Source organism: Xiphias gladius, chromosome 16 (genome assembly GCF_016859285.1).
Source record: "Xiphias gladius isolate SHS-SW01 ecotype Sanya breed wild chromosome 16, ASM1685928v1, whole genome shotgun sequence".
In the NCBI taxonomy this organism is placed as follows: Eukaryota; Metazoa; Chordata; class Actinopteri; order Istiophoriformes; family Xiphiidae; genus Xiphias; species Xiphias gladius.
In genome coordinates this window covers 22,817,659-22,845,637 of record NC_053415.1, presented here as the reverse complement: position 1 = coordinate 22,845,637, position 27,979 = coordinate 22,817,659, and the positions used below count along the sequence as shown (strand labels likewise).

Below are 27,979 nucleotides of genomic sequence, written 5' to 3'. Positions count from 1 at the left end.
ATGTAGCTCCCTTTCTGTGGCTCTGCCACCTCACCTTCCCTTGTCTGTCTCACGCCCCTCACCCTTCTGTGTTTTAGAAAAGAAGAGAACAGCGGTAGTCTCGTCCAGTTAAACCCCCGGACCTTCAGGTTTGGCGATCTTGAATTTTTCAGATACACGGAAGGATTGAACGTACCTTTATGGACTAGGCATGTTATCCTACTGTATATGTTATATCAACCATTCAAATATTCATTAGACGAGCTGAAAAATGCACTGCCACAAAGGCAAAAACCGGGCTGTTTTTCTTAGCTCAAGATAATGTGGTTTTCACAGGACAGCGAGGATCGGTACCATAGAAACACCTCTCAGTATTATCCATCACAGTTACACAGCACCACAAACTACAGCCTCCACAATGGCCATGAAGTCGAAATGTTGTAATTTTTACTCCAACACATAATGTCTTACATGCAATAACCACATCAAATGATATGTTGTTCAAGTTTAGAATAGTCACCAGAAGAGTTGAACCATCAAAGACTTTTAATGGAGCTTTAATGTAACACTTCTTTTACAGGATTATAACATTAGAAATCATACACCGGATCACATCAACACTGAGCGTATCTTCTCAAACCATTGTCTTTTAGCATAGTCAGATTTGCCGTGTAAATGTGCAGGCATGCCGACATGCAAATGGACTGAAGACTTTTCGACTTTTACGAGGTGTTTCCCCCCGAGAACATTTAATTATATTTTTTAAAAATACACGCAGGTATATAGTTTGCAGTGGTGTTGAACCGGACCTCATTATACTGAGGGTTTTGTTAGTTCGTTTTGCCACTGCAAACTATAGCCTCAGTAATAAAAACATGGTTAAATAATACTTCTCTGACAGTTTTCAATCAGAAGTCAACATTATCATCTTTGTAAAAGGTAGAATCCGTGGCTGAGCTGTTCTATTGGATTGCAGTAAATTCTACAGGTGTGCCTAGTAAAGCGGCCACTGAGTTTATATTTTTGATGGAGTGTTAGAATGACAACATAAACAAACGAAAGGACTTCACATACACTTGTAAGTTGTACGCACATATATACAGATGTCGCCACGGCAGAAACCGTCACTGAATTTGACCACGTATTAGAACTTCTGCTGGACTTCTGTCAAGCATCGCTTTGGTTAGTCTGTATATAACAGTTCAGCGGGATGTTTCGGCCACGGCAACACGAGAAAGACGCAGGAAAGAAAAAACTCCTGCAATGGCTAATTGCCACATGAGCGCGTACTACATCGCTCAAGGGAGACAAAAAAAAAAATCCTCGTGTGATTCCCAGTTCAGGACGAAGAAATGGAGGGCAGTGGGTGACAGCACGTTACTGTCACTGAAGGCAGCTACTGATTTAAAAACACCGGATCCCCGTAAAAGGAGAGCCGATCAGAAACACAATGTGGCGGTGCCACTGCACAACGTCACACACACAGGAGGCGTGAAAGCCTAAGCCGATGTAACAGCACACACATTAAAGGAGGTCTTTGTTTGCGGAGGCAATGGGTTCACTAGCAGAGCTAGAAGGTGCTGTTCTGTCGAGCCAGGATGTAATCCATTTTCCTTTTCCTTTTAGGTTTGAAGAGGACATAGAGGAAGATAGACACCACTGTCATGAAGCAGGATACGGCCACCACAGCTACCACCAGCCATGTAAACGTGGGGTCTGCAAAGAGAGAGACACAGGTAAATGAATGTTTTTGATATACAGCAGAGGCCACCGCTGGCATTAGATCTTGGACTGGCTATTGGGTATGATAACACGTACTAAGTTATTTACTGAGGTCTTAGAATATGGCGACAGACTGGGAAAGAAACACGAGCACTCAGACAATCGTAGAGATTTTCAGACAAACGTTCTTGGAAAAGAAAAGGAAGGCAAATGAAAATTATTACCCAAACTGTCCACTGTAACCATCCCTCACAGTTTACCATTGACACTTTGGCCTACTGTGCTTGCCGTAGTTAAGCACACACAACTGTACAATAAGGGATTATTGCCACACTCCAAATAAAGTGGTTTAGAAAACCTGGCCGAACTGTTGGCTTGTCTACAGCCTGTCTAATCATCCGACTTCTCGAGTTTCTTGCCCTGTCGGGTATCGTCGGCATTGCCGTCTTCCCGGATCTCAGCAATTACTTCAGGGAGTACAGTGTCATCAATGTTATCATAATCAACACCATCAAGGGCCAAAATGACAGAATAGTATCAGACTGATTAGTATGTGTCTCGTGAATTTTACATCATGAGTATCTGCTAAAGTGTTTACCTGATTTAAGGAGGATTTACATCCTCGATTCCAATATGCTCCGTGAGAAAAGTGTTTCAGTGGGGCTTCTCATTCACGCCTTCTATATACAGACATAAAACACACAGAACCTACCCTCTAGCTGAAGCTGCACAAAAACTTCCTCTTCTCCTCCTTGGTTCCGAGCGACACACCTCAGCTCCGTCTTCACGTCTTCTTCTGTCATCTCACCCACAATTAGCCTCAACTCAATCTGGCAGCCCTCGGACACCTCGGTTACACTGGGAACGTCGAGACAGACAGAGCCCTCTGTTTACATGGTACCATTTGGGTGGGTAACATGGCAAACAGCCACTAACTTCAGCCGGAAGTACCTCAAGGTTCAAACTAGGCAAGATGTTTATACAATAATACTCCCCTATCAGCAGTCCCGATCAAATGTGGGAACATTTTTGACAATAGATGGAGACAATAAAAAAAGCTGCATTTTTTTTTTCCTGTATAATTGCACTGAAAAAATTAGGAAAATAAGCCTCCTTCAATCTTAAATCCACACAAATTTTGATGAGTTGTTGATGGACACGATTGTCCCACAGTGCACTGCACACCTTGGGCTGCCCATAAATCAATGGCCGCAGGAACGCCACGCACACCGTATTAAAAAGCAGCAAATCCTTGGAAAAACACTTTTGTGATGTTTTCCAATCTGAACGGAGATGGAGAATCTAATATACAGTCAGGTAGTCATCTTTCTCTTCCACCTGGGAGCTCCAAAGTGCTTCGTTTCCTAGTTGGAAAGTGGCTTGTGCTCCTGTTTGTCCGGAAACATACTGCTTCCCGCTTGTTAATCATAGGGGCGGGTCACTTGAGGTTTTTTTTTTTCTTTCTTTTTTTTCTTCAAAACTTTGACCTCAGGTTTCAGTACCCAGACGAAACATCTACCAAAAACAAATCGACAATTACCTGCTTCCCCCCTGCAGAGCCCGCACATCCCGGTGCGATGACTCCACTGGATGGCCATCGACCAGCCATGTGACCAAAGTGGAGTCTGCCGTTCGACACTCAGTGAGAACCTTGCAAAACAGCTCCAGCTCTGAACCTAAATGAAGTCAGGTGAAATTGACATTGGACTAAACATTCTGTTTATTCATTCATGCATTTTGCATATAAGCACGAAATTTCGGCCTTTAGGACTAAAAAACAAAACATTTTTATCACTCACCGTGTGAACTTTCAAAAATGGTTCTATTCAGTGGCGAAACAATCACAGGTGGCTGAATTATTGGAGCTAAGACAAAAAGACAAACAACATTTAATCAATAAAACGAACATTAGGAATTAAACAAAAGAGAATATTAACAATAAAGGAGCAGTGGCATCAATTTTATTGTCCCGACGGGGCAAAGTAAAGAATGAACGTCCGAAAAAAGCTGCGGAAAGCTCACCGCGAACTGTGCTGTGGCTGCTGCTAATCTCTGGGTCAGAGGTCGTAGAGAGGTCAGGCACAGTGGTAGTGATCGCAGGATCCGGACCTGGCAGACACAAATTCACACACACACACGCACTAATTTAGACGAAAACAGCTCCTCGGATGACAGCAGCAATGACTTATTTCACACAATAACCGTAATTCCTGCCAGGTCAGGGTGTTTCTTTGGAGTTTCGGGTCTTTTATATTTTGTGTGAGTTTGAGTTTTCTGGTCCCTGTGGCTGAGCTAAATCGGTGTGCTGCGCCTATTAGGCCAGTAGAGGGCAGAGCATGCTAACAAGCAAGGAGAAAAGAGAACATAGCTCTATGCAGGTTCCACATAAAGATGGAAGAATAAGACTTAAAAATGAAAATGAAAATAACAATAAGACTGATAATAATAATTACTGAGACTCATAATGGGGGCAGTAGGTGAAAAAATTCATCTGTATGAGCTTCTCATCAAATTGATAAAAAACTAATTCCACAGTTATTTTAAATTTCCTCAAGCACTGCATGCGGTTTTTAAACCTGGCGTTGATAATAAATATTCTTCAATAATGCCAGGAGTATTTCTAATAGAACCTGTGATAGAAATGTTTTAGATAGCAACTCCGATGGAGCCTCCTCTCCTCAGCGGCGCCGCTGACAGAAGAAATGAGGGGGTGCCGTGACATCCCACACCAACCTACCGTGCACACGGAGCCGGATGGCTCTGCTGACTTTGTACTGCTGGCTGTTGATGAGCACTCTGAGCCGGCAGATGTAGAGGCCCGCATGGGATCGCTTCACCGCGGGGATCAACACTTTCCCACCGTCGCGCTGCAAGGAGCCTTCCGTGCCCAGTCGGAGGGCCGTGGAGCTGGAGTCCTGTCGGGGAGCCGCATACCGCGTCAGTCACGGGAAGGGAGCAAGGCACTCACACTGAAATGGCTGAGGGTTCGATCTAGCCGGGGCCTCTCATGCTCCGGATTGTTACTTAACCCTATGAGTTTGAAGTTTTGAAGTTTGAAGTATCTATGACACGGGGAGATGTTCGATGTGCTATGCTGTTCGGCGAGATTATCATTGAGTCAACAAGCACATTATTGGGCCGTTAGCTAATATTTGACTTCTGCAGGCAGATGGCGGGAACGGAATCCATGTCCTTTTACAAAACTGCACTGTGACTCCTCTCCCCTTGAGCTACATTGTCCAATGACAGGCATCACAACATCTCCCTCTGGTCAATAAATGTGGCCTTAAACAGCTTAAACATTTTTTCAGCTTGAGCCTCTTGCTTAGAAAATGAGTTCGGGCACAGTTTCTCTTTCGTAGCACATTTTTCCTACTTGAAGCTTTTCAAAATATTGAGCACACTGTAAATCTCTCCGGAAAAAAAAATCTGTGACTCTGGGATGCATTAATAAATTGACTTGACTGGACAAATCTACATCTTGATAAGTAGCTTGCGTCTATTATCAGTGAATTGTAATTAAATAATAATTATTAATTGAGTATAAAAACTTGTCTTCAATCAGTTTGTTAAATGAGGAAATGAGAAGAATAAATTGCTGCACTAAATTTAGAAAGCTGACATTTGACCCAAATTAATTTGTAATGGCAACTGACTGAATTTTGGGCCCCGTTAAAAGACAAGAAGGACTTTTTGTAACAAGGTTCTGGTACAAAACAGACTGAAATCCAGTCAGGCTTTCGTTGAAATCACAAATTTGAAAATATGTAAAGGAGAAAATTAGTTTAAAAAGATTAAAAGACTCCTGAACGAACCGATTGAGCTGTTGGTGCTGATACACGCAGTATAAAAAGTACTTTTCCTCTCACCTTGTACCACTCTATCAGTCTGTCTGTACTGTTGAAGTCATCCAGAGAGGGACACGGCAATCTCAACCTCTGGCCCACCGTGGCAGGGATGGGATAGGACAGTTTCTTTAGGTCCACTGAACTGGACTCGTACACGTGCAGCGTGATGCTCCCAGTCACACAGTAGGTTTCATTTCTGGAGAAGCAAGTGGGGACAAAAGGTTTAAATTGCGGGGTAGCAAGACGATGTAGCGAGCAAAGATACCGTTTATTCCGCCAAGACGGTTTGAATCCGCGCGGCCTCTGCCTCACCAAAGTTCCTTTAGGCAAAAAAAAAATTAAAATCTCTGCTAGTTTCAGAGATGCTGTTTTGCAGCCCACTCTGACCTTGACCCCTCCATGGAGGGAGGCAAGAGAAAGGCCTGGCCCCCCACAAAATGAAGACAGCAACACAAGAGACAGACTTGGTTGCATTTTTAGAGTAAGTCAGAACATCGAAGTTCAGGGAGTCCAATTTTTGCATTTCCTACTATGTAGTCTGTAACATATCAGCAAGCAGTTATAAAAAGTAGTATGCAAAAATGTCAAACGCTTTGCAAAATATAAATGGTTTGAAAAAAGCTGTTTGTATATTGTAATTTTTGTGCTAGATTACTAATCTTTTCTTCTTAGGGTTCCTTGTCCTCCCTGTCTTTTTAAGTTGCCATTTGCAACTGACGTTCAGGAGAGCGTAAAGAAAATTGCAGTACAGATGAGGGATGGGAATCCATGAGAAGTCTTAATGGCTACCTGTAAGTGCAGACGTATTCCCCTGAGTCTGAGGCCTGAGCTGGGAGGAACCACAGCTGTTTGTCATGCTGCTGGACATGCCCGTCGCCCTCATAGGCCGCGCCCTCCGTCCCATTGTCCCCTTTGGAGATGAGGTACTTGGCGGCGGGCGGGGCGATTTTGCGAATCTGGAGCACCCTCAGGAACATTGGGAAGGAGAGGATTATGGCTTCGCCTTCCACTCTGAATATCTCCACCTCTGGAGACACCACGTAGCAGCCGTCTGTGGGGGAGACACAACGCTCAAAAACTTAATGATTGCAGTAACGTGTTGTCATACCAATACATTAAGCCGACCTGGTACTGCAAAAACAGCAACGGCCCCAGGCAGCAATACACCACACAGCCTCACTCTGCTACATGGCATTCTTGGCCTCCACCTCATCCGCCGTCTTCTTCACCAGGAGATCTTGTAGTTCGTGATTATACCATGGCCTCTTAACACAAGCTCAAAGAGAAGCTGCGTTGCAACTGCCATCCATTCAAAAACAAAAGCCTGAATTTTTTTTTTTTTTCTTTTTCTGAAAGTGGCCTGATGAACCACGAGTTAAAGCGCTATACATACAGTATCATGCAGTTTAACAGACTGTGCCAGTTAAACAGCCTTCAACAGCCACTTAGCCAAAGAGGCATTTGTTCAGTTTTTCATTGCGTATACTGTACAATACGTGCAGCTACGTAATACACAGCATGCTCACCTTTCATTGGCAGAGGAGGCAGTGGGGGTCTCCCGGAGACGTACTCAACGATGACAGCAGCAAGCACCAGTGCCAGGAGGACCATGATGAAAGTCTGCGGGGAGGGGGGCACAAGAGTCTGAAATAAAAGATCCGCTGGCAAAACGTGACGGGGGCGGCTAACCGGAGGGGGGCCGCTTGAGAGGCGGGGGTTTGTTCAGTTGCCCTCAGCCGCCGGTCGAAGAAGACTGGGTTTAACACGAGAGGGTAAAAGCTGAAGAAACAACAGTCCCCCCCAAGGACAACAAATGCCACTTTTCTCGGCAATAGATCAGAGCTCCTGAAGACTACTGGAGCAAAAGCGACATGGCGGCAAGGCGAGCGTGTCAGGCCTGGGGCTGGGATTTCGCCGCAGTTGTTTCCTCGAGCGGCGACGAGCTTAATTGACGTTTAGCTTCAATTTGCACCGTTTATTTGTAGATTGTAAAACCTGTGACATCATGAGAGTCGACGTCTGACGCTCCCGTTCGTCCCCCGCCCTCACAGAAATAACCACAGCGGGTTTACCAACAGCCACACGGGAGATGAGTCACATTGGATGGCCAAAGGCCACTTTTACCAGAGGTCAGCAAAAATATAACAACTAACAATAATAAGTCAGTACAAAAAAGATTCTTTGTTTTCCACTAATTATTGATGATTAAAAATACAGGTCTGTTTAAACGCACCTTTGTTGGTTTCAGAAAACACCAATATCTGAAGAGATTAGAACAGCTGTCTGGTGTCAGTTCCAAGTATGTGTCTCCCTTTGTGTCATTGGTTTTGGCAGTGATATCAGCCCTCACCAATTATTTTGGGTGACCGGGGCTGCACGCACATCATTTAATTCACTGTGTTCTACTCTGATGTATCCCCTTTGTGTCCATATAATAGTTAGTAACAGAGCTGTTGATCTGACATATTACGTTCTATCCGTCTTGACTTTAACATATTCTATATTGTATTCGGTCATGCAAGGTTCATCCCTGCTTATTCTATACCACTCTGTCCCATTCCCTTCTTTCTCCGTTGTGGCTGGGCCTCGTGTCAGACAGGAAGGTTAACTCTCTGCTTCATGCGGAGAATTTTTTTTTTTTTTTTGCGGCAGAGTTAAATCATCATTTCCATGGAAACAAGCTGATTTTCACTTCTGCTTCTGTTTCCTTGCCTGTGGATTACAGGATCAGCTGAGCACAAGTGATAAATCGTTTCCCCAATTAAGTGTTTGTTTCAGTCCGTGGGAGTGCCTATACGCAGTGAATATCTATACACATGAGTCACAGTGCATGAAAGCATGACATTATCTAGGATTAAATAGAAATTTCGTCACATGGTTAGTATCAATTAAAGCAAAACATGTCCTGCCTGAGCTTATTTTTGTTGCTCAAATGCCTGACAATCAGGCGTATCTTCCTGTTTGCCAATTACATAATACACATATATTTTAACTGGGTTTCTGTCTAATGAGAGGGAGATAATCAGTGGTCCTCGTTTGCAGCACTTTGGTTGCCTTTGAACTGACATTGTAAATATTACATTGTGTTTTTTATGACAAAAGTAGATATATGTACACAACCAAAATATGAATACAGTATATGCATATATGTATTTAGTAATTACGGATGGTTTATGTGGTATTATTGACTGACTAAATTTAGAGATTAGACCAATGTACTTAAATGTTTTCTATATTTTAAATTAACTTTTTCAAGAGTTTATGCACAAAAATCCTTTTAGCATTTTTGAATAAGTATTAGGCCACTGTAAATGAACTGAAGAAGATACCCGTAAAAGGTCTGTGCTCAAGCTAGAAAATGTACGCAGTAGTGCGAAAAATATTCAAAAGTAGCAACAATATGTTGTAAAAAAAAATGCACACAAGTGTGTATATAAATACAAATTATACATAGAAATATGCAAAATTGTATTATTATTATTTATATATATATATATATATATATATATATATATATATATATAGTATAATACATAAAAGCAATAATAATTAACATAACATAAACTAAATACATATACATACATATGCATTCAGTAGGTTCCAAAAGTCTGTGGTCTCAGACTTTTTTGACCCTACTGTCTATACACACACTCACACACACACACACACACACGCATACATACATATACAAAATAAAGTCTATCAATATACACTTGCATAGGGATTAAACCTACAGCAGTGCAGCATACTCACAGTGAACAGGTGAGCGTGGCGGCCCCGGCAGTCTGAAGGCGAGAACAGGCAGATGTAAAGAGAGCGTGGACTGTAGTAGCCTGTGGTCAGTTTTTCTCTCGATTCAGGGGGAACCTGCTCTCTCTTTTCAAGGTTCCCACCCCTCTGTGATGGAAATTTCTCAGGTTTCCCAATGTAACGTAGTGTACCGTACAGCTCACCACGCATGTCAGCTGACTCCTCGGCACACACACACTCACACACACACACCTACACTGTGGGAGAAAAGCTACAGTTGTTGCCACCCAAAGGTATTTCCTGCAGGTTCATTCTTAAAAAAAAAAAAAAAAAAGGCAGTGGTCTAGTTTGACAAGTATTTACAACTGTTGCTGTTCCTCTGACATCATCTGCCTCTTGCGTCAGTGGTGGACATCTGTTTGTTCTAGCACGAGAACACACACACATGCAAGCTGTCCACATATGAGGGAAAGATCATCTGTGAGGGGTTGTTCACCCACATTATGAAAAAACATTTTCTCACCGCTGGCGGTATCTAGCCACGCAGATGCCCAGTTTTTGAGATATTCGTCTCTGACATTTCTGTTGGACAGCCCAGCACAATGGAGGAACATTTTTCTTTTGCCTTTGTGAAAATCGTCGAAAGGTTCTAGTTGAAAAACAGTCGTCAGTGGAACTGCTTTCTACTTTCTCACAGTTTAATTAGCTGGTTTTAGAGGCGGCGGTGGGTGTACGTTTGAACTTTGGTCCGGGCAAGGCCAGCTGTGTGCCCCTGCTTTCAGCCTTTATGCTAAGTTAAGACTAATCCCCTCCTGGCTTCAGCGTCATGATTGACACACAGACAGCGACGGCGTGGTGTCAATCTTCTAATCTACCTCTACCAGAAAGAAAGCGAGTAGTTGTCTTTTCCAAAGTTTTCGTTTAAGTATCGGTTTAGCATTTAAGTTAGAATAAAGAATTGCCCTTTTCTGGTATTCTGACGAGTTGTCATTTTCAACAAATACATTTTGAGTGAAAACATTTCACACAGACAACATTCGCCTCCAGCCCGTTATTTAATATTGTCATCTGTTTCTGTTATTTTAAGATATAAAGCTGACCATCTGATGATCATTCGATGTGACCTCTTAACTCATTTCAGAGCTGTTGACTGAATCATTTGAGAGAGTTACCCAGAGGGTAACTATTTACTATTGGTCAATCGTAGTACTGTTGTACAGATGTTTGTTGTGGTCAAAATGGAGGAGAAGCATAGTTCATGGGATGTGGGGACAGTTTCTGTGCGGTTTCTTCAGCATTTATAACTCATGATTAGTAATTAGAGGCCAGGCGTGATATAATGAAATGTACGAAAATTTGGTGTGAGTGTGTGCACGTTCATCAGAGCAGGTGGCGTTTGACTCTGCAGTACGCAGAAAGCAGGGGAGGAGTGCTGTGTAACGAACTTTTAGGTGATGTAAAACAGTACATTTCCAACACCAGACCCAGCCATTTTTGTTGAGAAAAGCTTTAAGCTTGGGCTGGGCTCAGGTTTGGGTATTTTCAACCGTAGTTTATTAACAGATTTCTTCATTTCTCTCTCTGGTGCCCATTGTCTGCATCCATGCACGTCCTGTGGAAGGTCCGGTAGCTACACAATGCCTCGTTTTTGGTAAGTAGGCGTTAAAGAAAATTGCTTCTCTGCATTTTCAATCACTACCACTAAAAATTGGGTTGAGGGGAAAGATCCTATCAAATTGTCTTTTCTCAGGTCTAAAAAGGAACCCAGCAAATTTTTTTTTTCAGTACTTCCAGTAAATAGGGCATTGGCTGTCCTTAAGCACGGCAAGAAGCCCCCCTGATCCAGTGAACCTCTCTGGCTTTGTTTGAGAGGCTGTGGCTAAAAAGCAGTAAAATTCTCGCTCGAATTCTTAATATAAATGACTCTGAAGCAGTATCGGCCTGAAGAACAGAAAAAACTGGCACTCCCCTCACTTCCCCGTATTAACACGTTTAAAATCTGCTGTGTAATGGTAGCGTGACTCACTGTTCTGTCCTGCCCTGCAGAGAAGCTACGGTATCGACCACTCTGCATTCTTGTGCATTATTCATTTTGGCTAACATATTTTTCCAAAGTAGACATAGTCGTGGAGATTACATGATAACTCTTCAGTGACACATGCTCTAAGGAGGCAAGGTTGTCATGGAAACAGGAGGGGTTGCTGGTTGGATCCTGTTCGAGTGCTGTATTCCATATTCTATTGAGTCAGAGGCAAAGGAAAAAAAAACTCTTTCTTTGTGAAATCCAAGCAGACCGGACACAAATTGATTGATTCCCAACAGAACCAGAGGCCACCTTGCGATGAGATCACTCCAGCCACGACACCCGTCAGCATGTTGACCTTTCAACCCATGATTACATAATAGTCATTACAACATTATCACAAATACTCAGTAATCATGGGTCGGACCACGCCCATCTTCAACTTGGCCCTCATTTTTATCTCAAGTACACACCTGTAAAGTTTAATGACTATATCATGCATGTTTGTGATGCTGTCAAGGTGACAAATTATGTCCACAGACCGACCGACCGCCCAGAAACGGATGCACGTGGCCGGCAACGATACTCAGATAGGAGGTGGCATTCACATGATGATTGATTGATATTAAGGTGTCCCCACACCATTACGCCACCACCACCGCCTGCCTGGACAGTTAGTTGACAAATGGCAGGTTGGTACCATGGATCCATGCTGTTGACGCCAAATTCCTACCCTTCCGTCTGCTGCCTCAGCACAAATCCAGACTCATCAGATGAGGCTATGTTTTTCCAGTCTTGAGCCGTCCAGCTCTGGTGAGCCTGCGCCCACTGCAGCCTCAGATTTCTGTTCTTGGCTGACAAGAGTGGCACCCGACGTGGTCTTCTGCTGTTTTAGCCCACCCGCCTCAAGGTTCGACGTGTTGCGCATGAGATGCTTTTCTGCTCACCACAGCTGTAAAGAGTGGTTATTTGAATTACTGTAGCCTTTCTCTCTCCTCTCTCATCAACACGGCGTTCCCGTCTTATGTTTTTTTTTCCACCATTCTGAGTAAACTTTGAGACTGTTGTTCACAAATCCCAGGAGATCAGCAGTTTCAGAAACACTTAAACCAGCCCGTCTGGCATCAACAACCATGCTACAGTCAAACTCACCGAAATTACTTTTTTTTTTCCCATTCTGAAGTTTGATGCGAACATTAACTGAAGCTCCTGACCCATATCTGCATGATTTTATGCACTGTTCTGCTGCCACAAGACGGATGTCCAGGTGTACACTGAGCACTTTATTAGATGTTCCTAATAAAGATATTGGGAGCGCCTAATGGAGATACTGTCTTTTTCATTATACACATTCTTCTTCCGTGTCAAAATCTGTTGCATACATTACCCAGCCGCTAGCCTCAAGCGAAGCTGAGGAGTGGGCTATAGAGGTCTGGGATGTTCATTTCGTTCCAACTCCCCGCCCCTAGATTTTTTTGAATTTTCAAACTTGTGGTCTGCAACCCCGACAGACACTGCGCAAAATGATGCCTCTTCGATGCTTTTAGATTTCACACATCTCCCCCTGGAGCCATAAAAGGCTTTATACATCTTCATTCACATATGTAGACGTACACCTAAAGACCTGTAAACAGACTTTGATTGATTGATTGAGTTCACTTTTAATATTACTTTACACATAACATTACTAAAAATTAATATACCATTTGAAATTACTAACATTATAGATGTATCCAGTTTGTGGACATCTTTATCTGCATTCTGCCTAGTGTCCGTCGGTTTCAGCCCTTTATCCGTTTGCTTCTCTCCTACTCTCTGTGCTCACATAGACTGTATTTTAATGCCACCCAATTCCCGATAAAGCTGTTCTCATTTACGTTTTTTTTTCTGTTTCTGTTGTCAGACAGGTGTGACTGAAACACGGCCCACTAAGACTACATGTTAACAAGCAGTCACTGCCAAGCCATTTCCAAGCTGCTGCTCTGCACTGCTAAAATCCTGATTTTATAACTGCGACGTCGTCGGCTATATTTACTTGTAAAAATGATCAATCAGAGAGAAGGCCAGACGACCATTCACATCTATGCAGCTGCCGTGCGGTCAGTTGAATAAGACGCATAGAGAGGTGTGCCTACGGAGGGAAAGCCTGACCTCGCAGGGCAACACTGGGGATTCTCTTCTGCAGAAAGGAGCCAGGGTTGGTCCATAAAGTCCGTAAATTTGTCGCTGGTTGCTTTTGTGAGGAAAAGTCGTTAAAGGGGTCTGAAAAGTCTGTAAATCTAGCAACCAAGGAGCTAAGTTGGCAACATTGCCTCTAAACTGATGATGCATCAGAAACTGGTCGTGCCTGTTCATTTTGAAAGAGCAAAGACCAATAGGGGAAACTCCCACACTCTGCCAGGCAACCGGTGGTGTAACTGTATCTGTCAGTCAGTCAGAGGCACTCGCGTTTATAGGGCTGTTGCTGTCTAGCCAAAAAGTGTACAAGACAAAAATATGAATGTCTAAAAAAATTAATTAAAAAAAAAAAATCTACTTATCCTCTGGTCCTGGATCAAAACAGTGTTTTCCTACAACCTAAACCACTCACATTGTCATGAAAATGAAATTTCAACATGACAAAACAAAGTAGACACTTAATAAGACAATGAACTTCCTCATCTCAGCAGATTCTGCTACATCTTATTCTCTGGGGAGCATCTTCAGTTGTAAAGCAGACTTTTATCATTAATTGGAATGAATGTGTTTATTATTGTATTTTTGGTTTCCGGAGGTAACACAGAATGAGCACTAAGCAAGCAAAAAAAGGGCCTTTCACATGCAGTAGCAGTGTTCTTCCAGTATCCTTGACACATGCAGGTTAAAAGGTGACCGACACAGAACATACCATTCATTAAACTCTAATGACTGGCTATTGAGAAAGCAGGATATGTTGCGCATTTTGGGAATTCTACAGATCACCTCATTATTCGTGATATGCTAGGGCTCAATAACACTGGACAGATGACTAATAGTTTTACAGGCCTGCTTTATCTTTCATCTGCTGAGAAATTTAAATTCCACCCTTGTCTACATATCAGTATATTACGCTGTAAGCCCAACTGGACCCATTTCTCTTCTAGAACTATTAATCACCTGGGTAGCAGACTGTTTTGTGCATCTCCGAAGGTGGCAAAAGATCTGAAATTCCTCTCAATGGCATAGCCAAAATGCAGCAGTGAGGATTAAGTTAAAAAGTGGCATTTCTACAGTGGTGGCCTCTATAAATGAAATATTCTGGTGAAGCAATAATGTTAACATCTTAAAATTTTGCATATTTACTGAGATACAGTAGGGTTTACTGGGGAGATTTGAAGACAGAAGCCTGCTCTCACAGGAAACTGCACAGAAAATAAATGCTATTTTTTCGTCACCAAGTATGAGAAACTCCAGGCCCCATGAACTCAGAGTAGTCTTTAACATTAAAGTAAATGGAAACCAGACCAAAAAACCTTTACCCAAACCATGACTATGGGGAACCAAATGATCTTACCCTAACTGGAACTTGAAATGTGTGGCAACATTTTCACTCTTCGCTGAGAAAAATATCAACTTTTGCAGAACATGAGTCAAAGACAGTATCAGTCTGATACAAACAAAAATATATTATTGTGGATTTTTATTCCCCTCAGGGCGTTCCTGAGATATCGCGCTCATGAGAATGAGATGGATGGACTGACAACCTGAAAACATGATGCCAGAGTGGAGGCATAAAACAAAAAAAAACTTAAATTCTTTCTGACACTTGGAGGTGCCAAAGAGCAAATCTCCCTATCATGACATTAAAATCACTCTTTGAATAATGAATATGAGTCTAAACATTTCATTTTAGCCTAAAGTGATGAGGCGCATCCTAGAAATTTAAAGGTGGGCAAAGTCGCTCGAGGCTTTGCTGACAAGACACAACAGAAAATATTGCGCACACCAAACCACATGAACTACATAGAGAGTTTCTAAAAATCCCATCTCCCAGACAACTCTCGTGCCAATAAATATTCCCTTACCCTACAAAATGACATTTGTCATTACTTCTCTTTTCAGCAGGGCTCAGACACCTACTCACACTAAGATCAGACGTATCAACACCACAGGATGGCCTCAACAAGAAGTCAAAATTACAACACAATGATACTGTTTTCTTTAGGCAGCTCTCCATGTTAATGGCTAATACAACTTAACTGCATTGTGAATGACTGAACAGTTTACATGTTGAATAATTTGAGTATTATTTAACTGAGTGCAGATTGTGGGTTTATGTGAAAACAAACCACTTTAAAATGGCTTGTTACACTGCCAAGTGTTAAAGATTGTGTTAGAAGTGGTTCAGTTAGCCAACAGGTGTTACAACATGTCTCCTTTCAACACGTTTGTGTGTGTGTTTTGGCTACAAACAGCAGCAGAGGCCTATCAAAGACAAAGGACACACTCTTCTTTTAAAATTACTTTTAAAGTTTATTCAAAGAAAAAAGCCTTCAGGAAAATACATGACGTCCTGTCATACACAGAGAGACATAAGTTAGAGTAGCATGGCAGAAACAGCAGAGGAAAAATACGTCGCCTCACGTCCAACCCTGCAGGGAACGTTACTGCGATGTTTCCACGTTGAAGCAGCGCTATGTGAATACCTGAAATGAAAACACGTGTGTTCTTTATTGTTTTGTAAGTAGGTGATTTAGTGGGGTGGGGGACATGACCAAAAAATTAAAACATCCAATAAAAACCGGGCTCAAAAAGCAAAAACAAAGAATTAAAGAACCAAGACGCATATGCGTTAAACATAAATACTGTGATGCACATTAGTGTAACGAAACATTGCCCCTGTAAACATTTTCTCCACCTAAGGTGAGCGGAATAATAGTAAACCACCGCAGTCGCATATTTACGTGTACGTAGACTTACAGAAACAACGGAAACTATAGTTAAGCCTCTTGACTAGCTCTAGAACTTAATACGCAACGCTTCAAGTGATTTAAAAAAAAAAAAAAAAAAAAAGAATTTCCAAATAGTGGTCTTCATAACAATATGTTTACATGTTTTATATTCTGCCCTCTTGGCACTTTTTCCAATGTGAATCAGCAAGCGACTGCTTTTTCTCATTAGGTATAGACTTAAAACTCTTTTTTTTTTTTCTTTTTTTTTTTTTTTAGCCCATTAAGAATATCAATAATAACCACAATTTTTTTTTCATGAAGTCAATACAGCCACTCATCAAGGCCTTGATGCAATAAGAGACACACACTGGGTACTACTGCACACACAGACCTCAGACGACACAGCACTGGGGTCCAAACGGCTTCTCTGTACAAGGGGAGGGAGCGTCAAAACACTGCTCACATGTGTAGCTGTTATTGTCAGGGGGAAAACACAACCAAAGTAAACTTGTTTGTGACCTGACAAAGACATTTTTGGACATGAAGTCAGAGCACAAATTGAACTCTCCCTTGCCCCCTTTTTTCAGTGAACGATGTGCAATCTTTCAGAGTCGCGGAAACGGAGGAAACTCCAGCCCAGCAAGTTGGCCTGAAGGAGATTGATGCTGCAAGTTTGCTGTTCAGTCTTTCACATATACAGACAACTTAAATAACAGCTGGAGCAGGAAGTGGAGAGCAGAAAAATAGAGAAAACAATTCCTTCCCGAAAAAGTGGGTTTCCGTCTTCAGTTTCTTCACAAACAGCCGAGTAAGGAGAAGTTCTGCTCCATTTTGCCTGTTTTGTAACGTTTCGTCACAGTAACACTGAAATCCAGAGTCTGAGTGTTGAATTGATCAGGTTTAGGTCCTCGCCTGACGGAAAAGAGTGCCTGACGTATGCGAGCGGACTCGCAGAATGCCAGAAGACACCCTCCTCAGCTCTGACACACTCAAGGCATTTGCTTTCTCACAGATTCTCACAGCTGTGTAAAAAGGCTGCAAAACAAATACAGAATTCCCCCCTCCCTCCCCCCAAAAGCAAAATATCTACACCCGACGTAGAGGCTCGGCCGCTGCAGCTTCCAATCGTCTTAACTCGAAATTGAACATCTAGGATTGATCACTTGTGACAAGATACAAAGCAAAAACATCATCTCATGCCATAGACCGCCACACAGTAATAAGTCTGTCTACATTCGTGACACTTAGTGCATTGCATTCATACAGATGATACAAATGAAAAATGAAATGATTTGAAATAAAGAAACGGAAAATAGAAAAACCGCCTTCCAGAAAAAGCTCTACTGAATCAAGCCTGCCGACCATACGTTTACCTCTCTGCCATGCAAATCCAGTTTGTCCATGACACTGAACTCTCTGGCCGCACACGCACACACACTTTCTGAACTGTCCTCTCTACTTTATCGCTCCATTCTCACCCCCCCCATCTACTATTTGACTATTCACAGCAGTTCAAGTTTCTCGAGTTGAGAGACATTAGCTGACCTCACCACCCGAGTTGAGTTTAGGTGGTCACGTTTGACTGGTTTGAGAAAAACGCGACCACTGACACTATCCGGAAGCTTAAATTAACTTTTATTGTACATAGACACCTTTGTTTAGTTTAGTTTTTGGACCACGCCCACATCACTTTCTTCTTAGGCGAACACACCTTGCACCTCTGTGGGCTCAGAGTACAAGCAAGCAAACTGTGGACTGTGGGTGGATGTGCATAAATCTTAAAAAAGAACAAGGTAAAGAACATGTTTAACTCCACATAGTTACACTTATCTTCGAGGAATAATAGTAATAATTCAAAAAATACTATTCTGAAATCCATCTGCTTCAACATCTCTTTCTCCATCGTCCCCTTTTTTTAAAGCACCTTTCCGAACAACACAATACTTCAACGACGCGCACCCCCTCCTGTCGAATCCCATCGATCAGACTTACAGTAAAACCTCAAATATTAGGGCCCCTCCCGCCTGCTTGTCTCCGTGATGAGTCCCACCAGCTCCAGGGTTTTACAGTGTACCCCCCCCCCCTGGCTGACAGTCACGACCTCTAACCAGCATGTAAGCAGTAACCGGACCAAACAGAAGTACATTTACACACGCTACTGTAGCATTAGAACGACAGACTCCGACCCCACCGGCCCCATGAAATGCTCACAAGCAAGGGTGGAGGGCAAGGACCCGGGGCAGAGGGGGAACTCTCTTAGAAGAGGCAGACCTGCAGCAGGTAGTAGCAGTAGTAGTAGTAGTAATAGGGGCAGCAGTACTAGTAGAAGACCTCAAGCTTACTGACCAGCCCAGGAGCACAGAAATGATGCAGAGGTACAAAATGTATCCCATTGCAATCTGATGAGCACCAAGAAAAGAGAGAGGGAGACAAAAAGTCCTTTGCCCCCTTTTCTTGAATTCACATTTAATTTATTTCTACTTCCTTTCATATATTAATTAATCACCGATTTTATTTTGTACACGAGCCGTCACTTCCGGTATTTCGGGGGGGGGTGGGGTTGACGGGTGACTGCCTGAACGGTTGTCACTGTGCGGCAGGCAGCCCCGGAGCTTGGATGCAGCAAGGCTGTGGCTCCAGAGGGAAGGTGAAGCCATTGTTGTCGACTGCTCCAAAAGGGCTGGTTGGTTGGTTGTTTTTGTTCTCTTTTTGTTGTCCATGGGTGGGGGGGGGTTCAGATCCAGTGTTAGCGGGGGGTTGGAGGACAATGAGGACGATGAGGAGGAGCAGGAGGACGAGGAGGAGGAGGAGGAGGGGGGGGTCAGGGGTTGGACCTCTACCAGCTGAGCAGGTTGCTTCGGCCCAGAGTCATAAAGTAGACCTGGCTGGAACCTCCGGACCGAACGGAGGCAAAGAACACCTGAAGAGGAGACACAGACAGGTGGACGTTTTAGCACTAGGGTTGATCAGACTCTCCGCTCACTTGTTTTCATTTGCACTTTGAATTTGAACACAAGAAAACCTAAATACTTTTCACATCTACTGATATAAAAAGCTAAAATGTCTTGGATCTCAATGAGACTGTGTGATGGTAACATTCATATTATTTTAGACTAATACAACTGGATTTGGAGAAAGAGTCATAACTTGGGAAATGGTTCAAAAATCTCCATATTTCCATAGACCTTTCAACCCTAGTTCAGTCCTTTTTGAGGATTAATGGTCACAGGATTTTCTACAACTGATTTATTGGTAAATTTAATATGAAAAATCTGTCATACCATTTCTCCAGTGTTACTGGGCCTAATAAGTGAATGCAGCCATGCACAGGCACCGTTTAAGTTTTACTGTAGTGCTTTTTATTTTTACATTGACTGAAAATTCCTCATCCGAATAAAGCCAATCAATTGATTAGTCAACCAACTGACTTAAGAAGGGGAATCTTTAAAAAGGTTTCTGGAAACAAATCTCATTCTCATAATTTACAGTCCTCAATAGCTTACATCATTTTCTGTAAAAGCAGAGCTAAGGAACCGCAGAGAGTAGATGCAGTTTTTATTCGTAATTCTTTACTTCTCATCAGTCCCAACAGGTCAGCAAAGTTGAGAAGAGAAGAGAAGAGAAACTAGAGCAGTTTTGAAGGTACTTCCACAGCTGAACCAACAGAGGCTGAGCAAACTGAAAGCGGCTTTGGAGGACCACGGGGATATGAGAACAGTCTCCTCTGTGTCCTCTCAAATTCCCCGCAGTGATGTCTGACGGCAGAGTCAAGGGATAGAAAACGAAAAACAACACTCTGCTTGCAATATTGGACGGTTTAAATGTTTAACTGCCGTGCTGTGCGTTTTTTTAAAAATGTTTGTTACTTCGCCGGCATCTGATGCTGTTCCTTTTGATCTGGCAGGCCAACAGCTGGATGTCATTGATAGCATGTACTGATAAGAGACGTGGAGGTCTGACCTTGTCATTTCTTTCACAGAGGAACTTGAGTCTCTGGGCTCTCTTGTGCATGAAGACACCATCCAGATGGCCGGTCTCCACTGAGCGGATCTCTATGGCCTTCTCCCCCCAACCCATGATCTGGTTTGAACGAATGTACGCTGCAGAGAGGTATTTAAAAAGGAAAAAAAACAAAAATACCGATATCTTTAAACACAGTATAATTAAAGACACACAAGGCTTTAAGAACTCAATAAATTGTCTGTGTGTTTGTGCTTGTCTGTATTTATGTTATGTATGTTTATCCAGATCAGCGGTTCCAAACCTGGAGGTCTGAGGGATCATTCAGGTCAGAAAAAAAAAGAAACGTTAGTTTGAAATGTTAGTTAAATTTACCCATTTAAGGCCTGAAAAAAAATCTGTCAGACGTGAAGAAACAGACACGTAGACATCACTTCAGTTTAGGGAGCTGTGAGGTAAAAAGGTTGGGGGCCGCTGATCTACAGAAATGCACGAAGAAAAACTTCTGGGCGTGTTTGTGTCGCTCTGCCCCTGTGACTCACCCACTGAGGTGGGCATCTCCCCCCACTGCAGCACCACGTCCTTGGTGATGCGTCCGTAGGTGTTAACGTAAACACCCTCGTCCTCGTAGCACACCAGCAGCTCGATGCCATCGGTGTTGGGCAGGATGATGATGGCGTGAGACTGGATACTGGTTTGGATCTGCGGAGAGACACAACGCCGACATGGCGTTGAATTACGACCAATAAGAGGAAACTCAAACTCGCAGCCGAATCAGATCCTAACTCGGGGCCCAGGGAAGCAGCAAAAGTGAAAACTACAATTTCAGTCTGAGAAACAGAAATTCTCCCCATAACCCTGAAACCCTGGTAAAGAGCTGAAATATCCCTTAACCCACTGGTGAATATGCAAGCGAGATATTCTGTTTGTTTGTCCTTACGTGTGTGGGCAGGTAGATGTCGTAGACAGCCCCGGAGTCGACATCCACGGCGTGGAAGCCTGAGCATGAGCCGTAGATGACCTTTAGCCTCTGACCTTCCTCCACGGTCAGGTCAACCAGCAGGGGTTTGTGCACCAAGTCACCAAAAGACTGAAGGTCAGAAAAACAAGATTGTTTTTTTGGTTTTTTGCCCCCCCCCCCCCATCCAGTTCAGTCAGCATCAGATCAGTAAATATTTGCCAGGGCAAAGATAATCAATACTGATATCAAGCTGTACAAGCAATTTTCAGTGAATTCGTAGTTAAAACCACACATACATAACACAACGTTCTAAGAAGTTAATTTCTAATCTGTTTTAAACCTTGGCATCAGCCTGCATTCTGAATAATTATACAGCGATAAAAATACATAAATCAAGTGTAAATACAAAGACACTTAAGTTCCAATTCACCGAACCAAGTACGCACATGCATCAACTAACAAGCTAAGCTAGTCAGTTTACTCACCTTGAAGGCCATGAACTTGTGGTAGGGCTTGGGTGCCCAGGCGTAGACCTCCACTGAGTTCTTCAGGGCCAGAACCAAGAATTTGATCCTCTCATATTTCACTGGGGACCAAACATCAAAACAAGACATTAGACCAACACGAAAGAGCATAATCAGCATGAGGGCGGGAAACCGGCATCGGCTGCAGACTTAAACGTGGGTCGGTGTTTCCCCGGCTGTTGACTCTTCCAGCCACTTTGATATGTTATCCACCATCAGTTTAAGCTTCGCTCTCATCTGACGGGTAGAATCATTAGACTGGCAGATCAGATGTATGATGTTAGAGACACGGTTGCTGTCAGACAATAGATGTCTTGGTCTGACACAATATCAATGAGGCTCATCTCTTCCGGTAACTGAGCATACTTTTTTTTTTTTTCTCCCTTTTTAAAAGCAGTAAAATCGATGTAAACCCCCGTGTATGATTAGGCAATTTTCTTTCCTGCTGCAATATTCAGTTGACAGAAAAATGCAAAAAAACTGCCAGTCCCTCCAAGTCATTAAAGACACAATAAACTCCCCAACTACAGAATGCTTGCATTTGGATAAAAAGTAATTAGCCCTAGTTGTCATATGATCTTATCTTAAAATTCTGGCTTGTGCATGGCAATATCTTGTTCTAGGGTATGAATTAACGTATTTACTGTACACCGTAAAAGTGAGACGTTTGGGTTCATTTAAAAGCCATTTAGAATTTTATGAATGTATGTTTGGTGTTGACAAGGTCCGTACGCTGCTCCTCGAACAAATATCTGTACAAGATAACTATTCACCTCCACTTAAATAAACATAGTTCGTTGATTTAAATCAACACAGTTTGTTGATTTAAGTGTTCATTAAAATTCAAACAGAGAAAATTGTGCAGAGTTACATGTAGGACAGTTTGTTCTCCACAAATGCTGGGTTTTTTTTTCATCTTTGACTTTTCCGCTAGCGTGGGTTCAGTCTCTGCGAGCTGTTATTCCAAAAAAACTGAAATCTGACCAATAATAAATAAATACATAAAACTCCTTGACAGGAAGTGGATGTCATGACCGACAGCTCTGAACCGTGGAGAGGGGTTTCCAACAGGAAGTGCCTGTCTTTGCTCAGTGCTCTACCATCACCAAGGACATTCTGAATTTTAGACAGGACAGTGTAGTTACATGTCTGATCGGATGTCCTTACCGCATTATTACTTAACCAAGGGCTTTCCTTCCATTATTTATCAAGGACATTCTCTTGTACACAGACAGTCATTCTGAATCTTAAACTGAGTATGTAAACATGGACTCCCCTGTTTGAGTCCAGATGTGGCTGGGTTCACTTCTAATGGGAAACATGGACAAAACGGAGATAGTTGGGGGGTTTTTTTGCGCTTAAAAAGCTGACACATTCTAAACACAAAACCAAATCGGATGAATTATTGATCGACCAACAATGATATTTAGACACACTCTTAACAGATTTCAGGTAACGGCAGAAAGACAGAAAACATGGGAAGAAAGTCCGGATGGGATGACTCGCAACAAAGCAACAACAATACTTAGTCTCAGACCTTCATCCAATTTACCCATTCGGCAGGCCATTTGCTACATTTCTGGACATAAATGTGGTGAAATCCCTAGTATTGCTATTTAATAGTGGCAGCTGTGAGAATGTGACCTACCAACTTTGTAGTGGACGCAGCCCTCCAGGTCTCCAACAGTGGTCCAACCCTGCTTCTTCTCCACCTCGGGGTCATTGTGCAGAATCTTGTTCCTCAGCCAGGACAGGTAGTACACGCGGAGTTTGTTCTTCTTACCTACCGTCGATGGAGAAAGGTCAGATCAGGACAAGTCTATTTTCTACACCAACTTCTACGCAACAAGAGGCACAAATAATGACTTTGATGTACTATTCGCTGTTTGTTTTTCTCTAAAACTCACAAATAAAGCCAAATTCTCTCCTAAATCCTGCATTTACTATTAACGCTGCCAGCTTTGCATTTGTGAATTCTACATCCTAATCTGCATAGTGCCAGTCTGTGCAGATCCCGATGAAAGCTTCAAGTTGAAACGCGTTGGTCTCGCGGTGTTGCAGGGGTTTTGGAACCGTGAAAGCCATTAATAATGTCCTTATTGGCTGCCAAGTGATGATGATTTTTAGCTTTTAATCTGACACACGTCTGAACGATTGACTTCTCATCTTTAATGCTGCAATGATCAATCCGGGAACCAATAATTGTCACATCTTAGAAGACCTTGTAGTGGGATTTTTTCTCAGTGTTTTCGGAACATTTCTGAAGGTTGGTGATTTTGTGAGTGTGGTCAAGTTGTGACAAAATAACATGGAGAGGAACGATATGTGACCAGCAGTCCCCTTGTTCCAAAGAACAATAAAAATAAAGACAGTTTTGCTTTGTGTAGCTGCAGGTTGATATGAGAAGCGTCCTATAATTAGTTGGCTGATAGTGAGCTCTTCTTTAATTTTATACTATACAAATAAAGTAATCCTTTTCAGTCAGTGGTACAGTCAATTAGGAATTACCTGAGCTCCTGGCCTACGCACACCAGCCAATGAAAGACTTTACTTTTCTACACAACTGTTGTTTTTTTTTTTTAAAGGTGAATATCCTCTAAGTGAAAAAAAGGTGAAAAGGGTGCCAGTGCTTGAACCAGCAGTTACTCAGCATATGTTAAATGGACTCAACTCATATAGCGTTTTTTTTTTTAGTCTCATCGACCACTCAAAGCGCTCTTACACTGCATGCCACATTCACCCATTCACCCCATACATTCATACATCACATTCACACACACAATCAAACATACTGTATATCTTGCCCAGGGACACTTCGACATGCGGAGGACAGGAAGGGGCCCGGGACCGAACCACCTTTATATATGTATAATATATGGCTTTTATGTTCAATAATATATCCTAGCATGGCCTATTTAGGAAGAAAATACACGTATATTCATGAGAAGCGTACTGTACGGCCAAGTAATTTTTCTGAAATAATGAAATACTGTAAAATTAACTTTGCTTTTCGAATTTTAATGCACAAAGGATAAAAGACAGACATGCTCAGTGCCAGCGCTCAGTTATCTGTCTGTGAATACGTGCAACTGAAGCTAAAAAGGCATCTGGACAAGACACGTTCAAGACCCAAGCGCTCCAGCTTTATCAGTCGATGCTGTAGATAAAGTCTTTTGACAACGATGAATTGCATGGTCAAATCAGGAAAGTTCATGCGGACGGGACCATAAAAAGAGCACCTCATTCATGACTTCATTCGTTGGCATTTTGTGCACCTGTTTATTACAGACGCAGCCCACTCTTGCCTCCCTGCCAACCATTTCCACTACTGTTATGAGAAATGTTTAACAGGCTAGGCTGTGGTTAACCTGTGGTCTTAAAAAATGATTTCTCAGCCACTAAAACATTGGAGTGATACAACTTTCCGTGACGCATATTTTTACATGTCAGTAACGCAAACAAATTTCTGGAGAGGAAATCGACGCATGTTTCTCTGTGGCATTTCCTTCCATCATGGAAAGCTCAAGTGTGTGTCAGTTATACATATTGTGCACACACGTGACGTGGTCTCAACAAGCAGAGATGTACTCAATATCCGTTTAGCTCAAAATATCTGTTGTGACACTTATGACTGCCTCTGTCAGTGGGTGAAATTGAGAAAGAGGAGAAGTAAGAATGTGGATGCACTTTCAATCTGAGAAGTCTTGGAACTCAGCTGAGTGTGGCTACAAAAATATTTGTTCAACCTCAGACACAGACACACAATTTTTCTCAGAGTGTGTAGGTTTTATCAGGCTTTAGTGCATGTTTGCAGGTGTGTGTGTGTGTGTGTGTGAGCACGTACAGGTGCAAGTCAGAAGAGACGTAGACCAGGCCAAACACACTCACATGCACACTACACACACATTCTATGAGCTGACACAGCAGGATAAACAGAAGTGAAACTCTTCAAGTCTCATTATGAACTCAAGCTGCATTATTTAGATTCAGCTCTGTTGGTGTGGGTCTGTGTGTTTGTACTGGTTTTTGTGCACAAGCATCTGCATGCATGATTCTATCGGTGTGTATTTTCATTGTAACCGTGTCTGTACACTTACGACCTGAGTGTGGCTACATGTTTGTTTCATTGCATCTCAGTCACCATTCCCACACTTCTTTGTGTAATTAAACCATCTTTAAAAATGTGTGGGCATGCCCTTGTGCCTGAGTGTGTGTGTGTGTGTGTGTGTGTGTACCTGATATAGTAACCAGAACGTTGAGACCCTCCAGGACGTCCATCTGCTGGAAGCGTCGTCGGTTGATCAGAGGATAAACTTTCCCCTGACCGCTTCGATCCAACAGCATCAGACCGCTCTCCGTTCCCACCAACAGGTTCACTCCTACACACACACACACACACACACACACACACACATTTAGAAGAACACCAACAGCTATGACCACAGCTGGAAATACACTGTGCAGTCTGGTCAGACAGATTGAGTACGGTATGTAGCTTTATCAGGGTTTTGCTGTCACCAGGTGGTGAGGACTTTTATAGCTACAATTTCTAGAAAAACAGACACGTTTTTGGATGAATGGATTGTTACAAATTCCTTCAGCACTGGCACACAAAAAAGGTCCTAATTTAGGAATGTTATATGTACATGCATACACACACATCCATAAACACACGCACATCCATACACATCCATACATACACGCACACCCCCACACACATACACACACACACACCACTAAACCTAAAAAAAAACCTGACTCTTTTTAACTGTTAAACCAATAAGACTGTGGTTGATTTGACAGGCGGCCTAAATTTAACAGCTGCGGTGTTGCTATTATTGCTGTTGTGTTTCTCAAAATTAAAACCATGTCTCCCATTAGACCCATTGATCCCTGTCCCTCACTCGTCCTCCAGACAGCTCAAGTTCCGACCCCGTGTCTCCCAGAGCAATGCACAGACCGACAGTAATCACGTTGAGATGTTTTTATCATCTGCTCATGGTGACAGGCCAACCATTTACTGACGTGCAACTGCCAAAATGAGGACGTCTTCCTTCTCACCCCAGAGTGCAGCACACAGGATCTCAGAGTTGAACCTCTTCTTGTATTTGCGGATCTCTGGCGTGTCGCTCTGAGGGCGAGTGTTGACCGGGTTAACGTTGACCACGGAGCCCTTCCGAGATGGGTCGGCCCTCAGCGCCTCCGCCAGCCGGGCGTCGTTGGCGTAGCCTAAAATGTCAGAGTGAAGGGCTTAGGTGGGATGGTGTAGGATGTGGAATTTACCAGGCAGGGTGGGGGTCAGTCAAATGGTCAGCATTAGAAAGGTGGGTGGAGCTCCTTCATTTGCTTTTGTTAATCATTAGTACAGGATTGATTGTCATAAAATAGTCTAAAATTGAGGGCTGGGAAAGATGATTTAGGGTGGGATCTGGAGGAACTGATTTACTCAAATCTAAAAATATATATATATATATATATATATATATATATGTATATATACGTGACCTGATGTAAAGTTTAGAGACAATTGTCCATCAAACCTTCCTTCATGTTATAGCAGTGGTCGTAGGTCAGGACAACACAGCGACCGATACGATGAAAGTTTCTCTTGTTAGGTGTTAGATAAACTGGGATACATAACAGACTGTGCATCCTCGGAACGCCTCTGCAGCCGTTGCAACATATTATTTCACGGTGTCTGTGTCAGAAAAGTGGGCCACTGCTTGTCTCTACCTGTCTCAAATCGCCATCTGGACTTCGGACATCTGTAGGAAAATCTGAACTCATCAAATCAGTGATTAAATGCAGACTGAACAATCTCGTAAGCCACGGAGGTCAGTTGCTGGTCACCAGCTGCATCAGGTGAGGTAATGACTTAGCATACCGCAGTCCTGAGGGCTCCGAGGGATGATGGGAACAGGAGGACTGCTGTGATAAGAAAGCTTTGTTTGTAAACTGTGGCAGCTAATGAGCTCCGGGAACTCAGCGAGTCCACGTTAACCAGTCGCTTTCGGTCCGGGTTTGAACTTTTCTCTCACTCGATCTTTACCGCTGTTCCCTCCAGAGGAACCTGTTTTTGATTTGGGTTCAGAGGACCAAGCTCAAAAGTCTGATTTAATGCTTCAATCGAACGTGGTGGAGTTGGCAACAATAAACACTGCTGATTGGTCAGACACAAGGTTAATGAGAATCTTAAACGTTTTGTATATTACAGTATATGATAAAAAAACTGAATTATAACCACAAAAAGCGTAGATAAAAAAAGGAAATACTGTTATTTTTGTCAACCCTAGCTGCCCCGC

The 27,979-nt window shown here is 42.7% G+C and overlaps 2 protein-coding genes across 4 annotated transcripts in view; both read right to left on the bottom strand.

The window, feature by feature from the left end:
- Positions 1–524: 524 nt before the first annotated feature.
- Positions 525–9,497, bottom strand: LOC120801066 (interleukin-1 receptor type 2). The gene is made up of 10 exons (XM_040147579.1): positions 9,303–9,497; positions 7,076–7,169; positions 6,339–6,600; positions 5,571–5,745; positions 4,439–4,616; positions 3,724–3,810; positions 3,501–3,566; positions 3,242–3,377; positions 2,414–2,559; positions 525–1,695 (listed from the first exon to the last, which is right to left on the bottom strand). The coding sequence occupies exons 2-10, from the start codon at positions 7,158–7,160 to the stop codon at positions 1,550–1,552; spliced, it is 1,281 nt and encodes a 426-aa protein (XP_040003513.1). The 5' UTR covers positions 7,161–7,169; positions 9,303–9,497; the 3' UTR covers positions 525–1,549.
- Positions 9,498–16,476: 6,979 nt separating this feature from the next.
- Positions 16,477–27,979, bottom strand: part of LOC120801420 (mitogen-activated protein kinase kinase kinase kinase 4-like) — a 99,517-nt gene continuing 88,014 nt past the window's right edge. For all 3 annotated transcript variants that reach the window (XM_040148407.1, XM_040148408.1, XM_040148409.1), the window contains 8 exons: positions 26,739–26,906; positions 25,913–26,056; positions 23,326–23,460; positions 21,639–21,739; positions 21,133–21,282; positions 20,735–20,894; positions 20,193–20,332; positions 16,477–19,152 (listed from right to left, as the gene is read on the bottom strand). In XM_040148407.1, the coding sequence (XP_040004341.1) occupies positions 19,069–19,152; positions 20,193–20,332; positions 20,735–20,894; positions 21,133–21,282; positions 21,639–21,739; positions 23,326–23,460; positions 25,913–26,056; positions 26,739–26,906 (1,082 nt within the window). In that variant the 3' untranslated portion in view covers positions 16,477–19,068. The remainder of the gene's footprint in view (positions 19,153–20,192; positions 20,333–20,734; positions 20,895–21,132; positions 21,283–21,638; positions 21,740–23,325; positions 23,461–25,912; positions 26,057–26,738; positions 26,907–27,979) is intronic.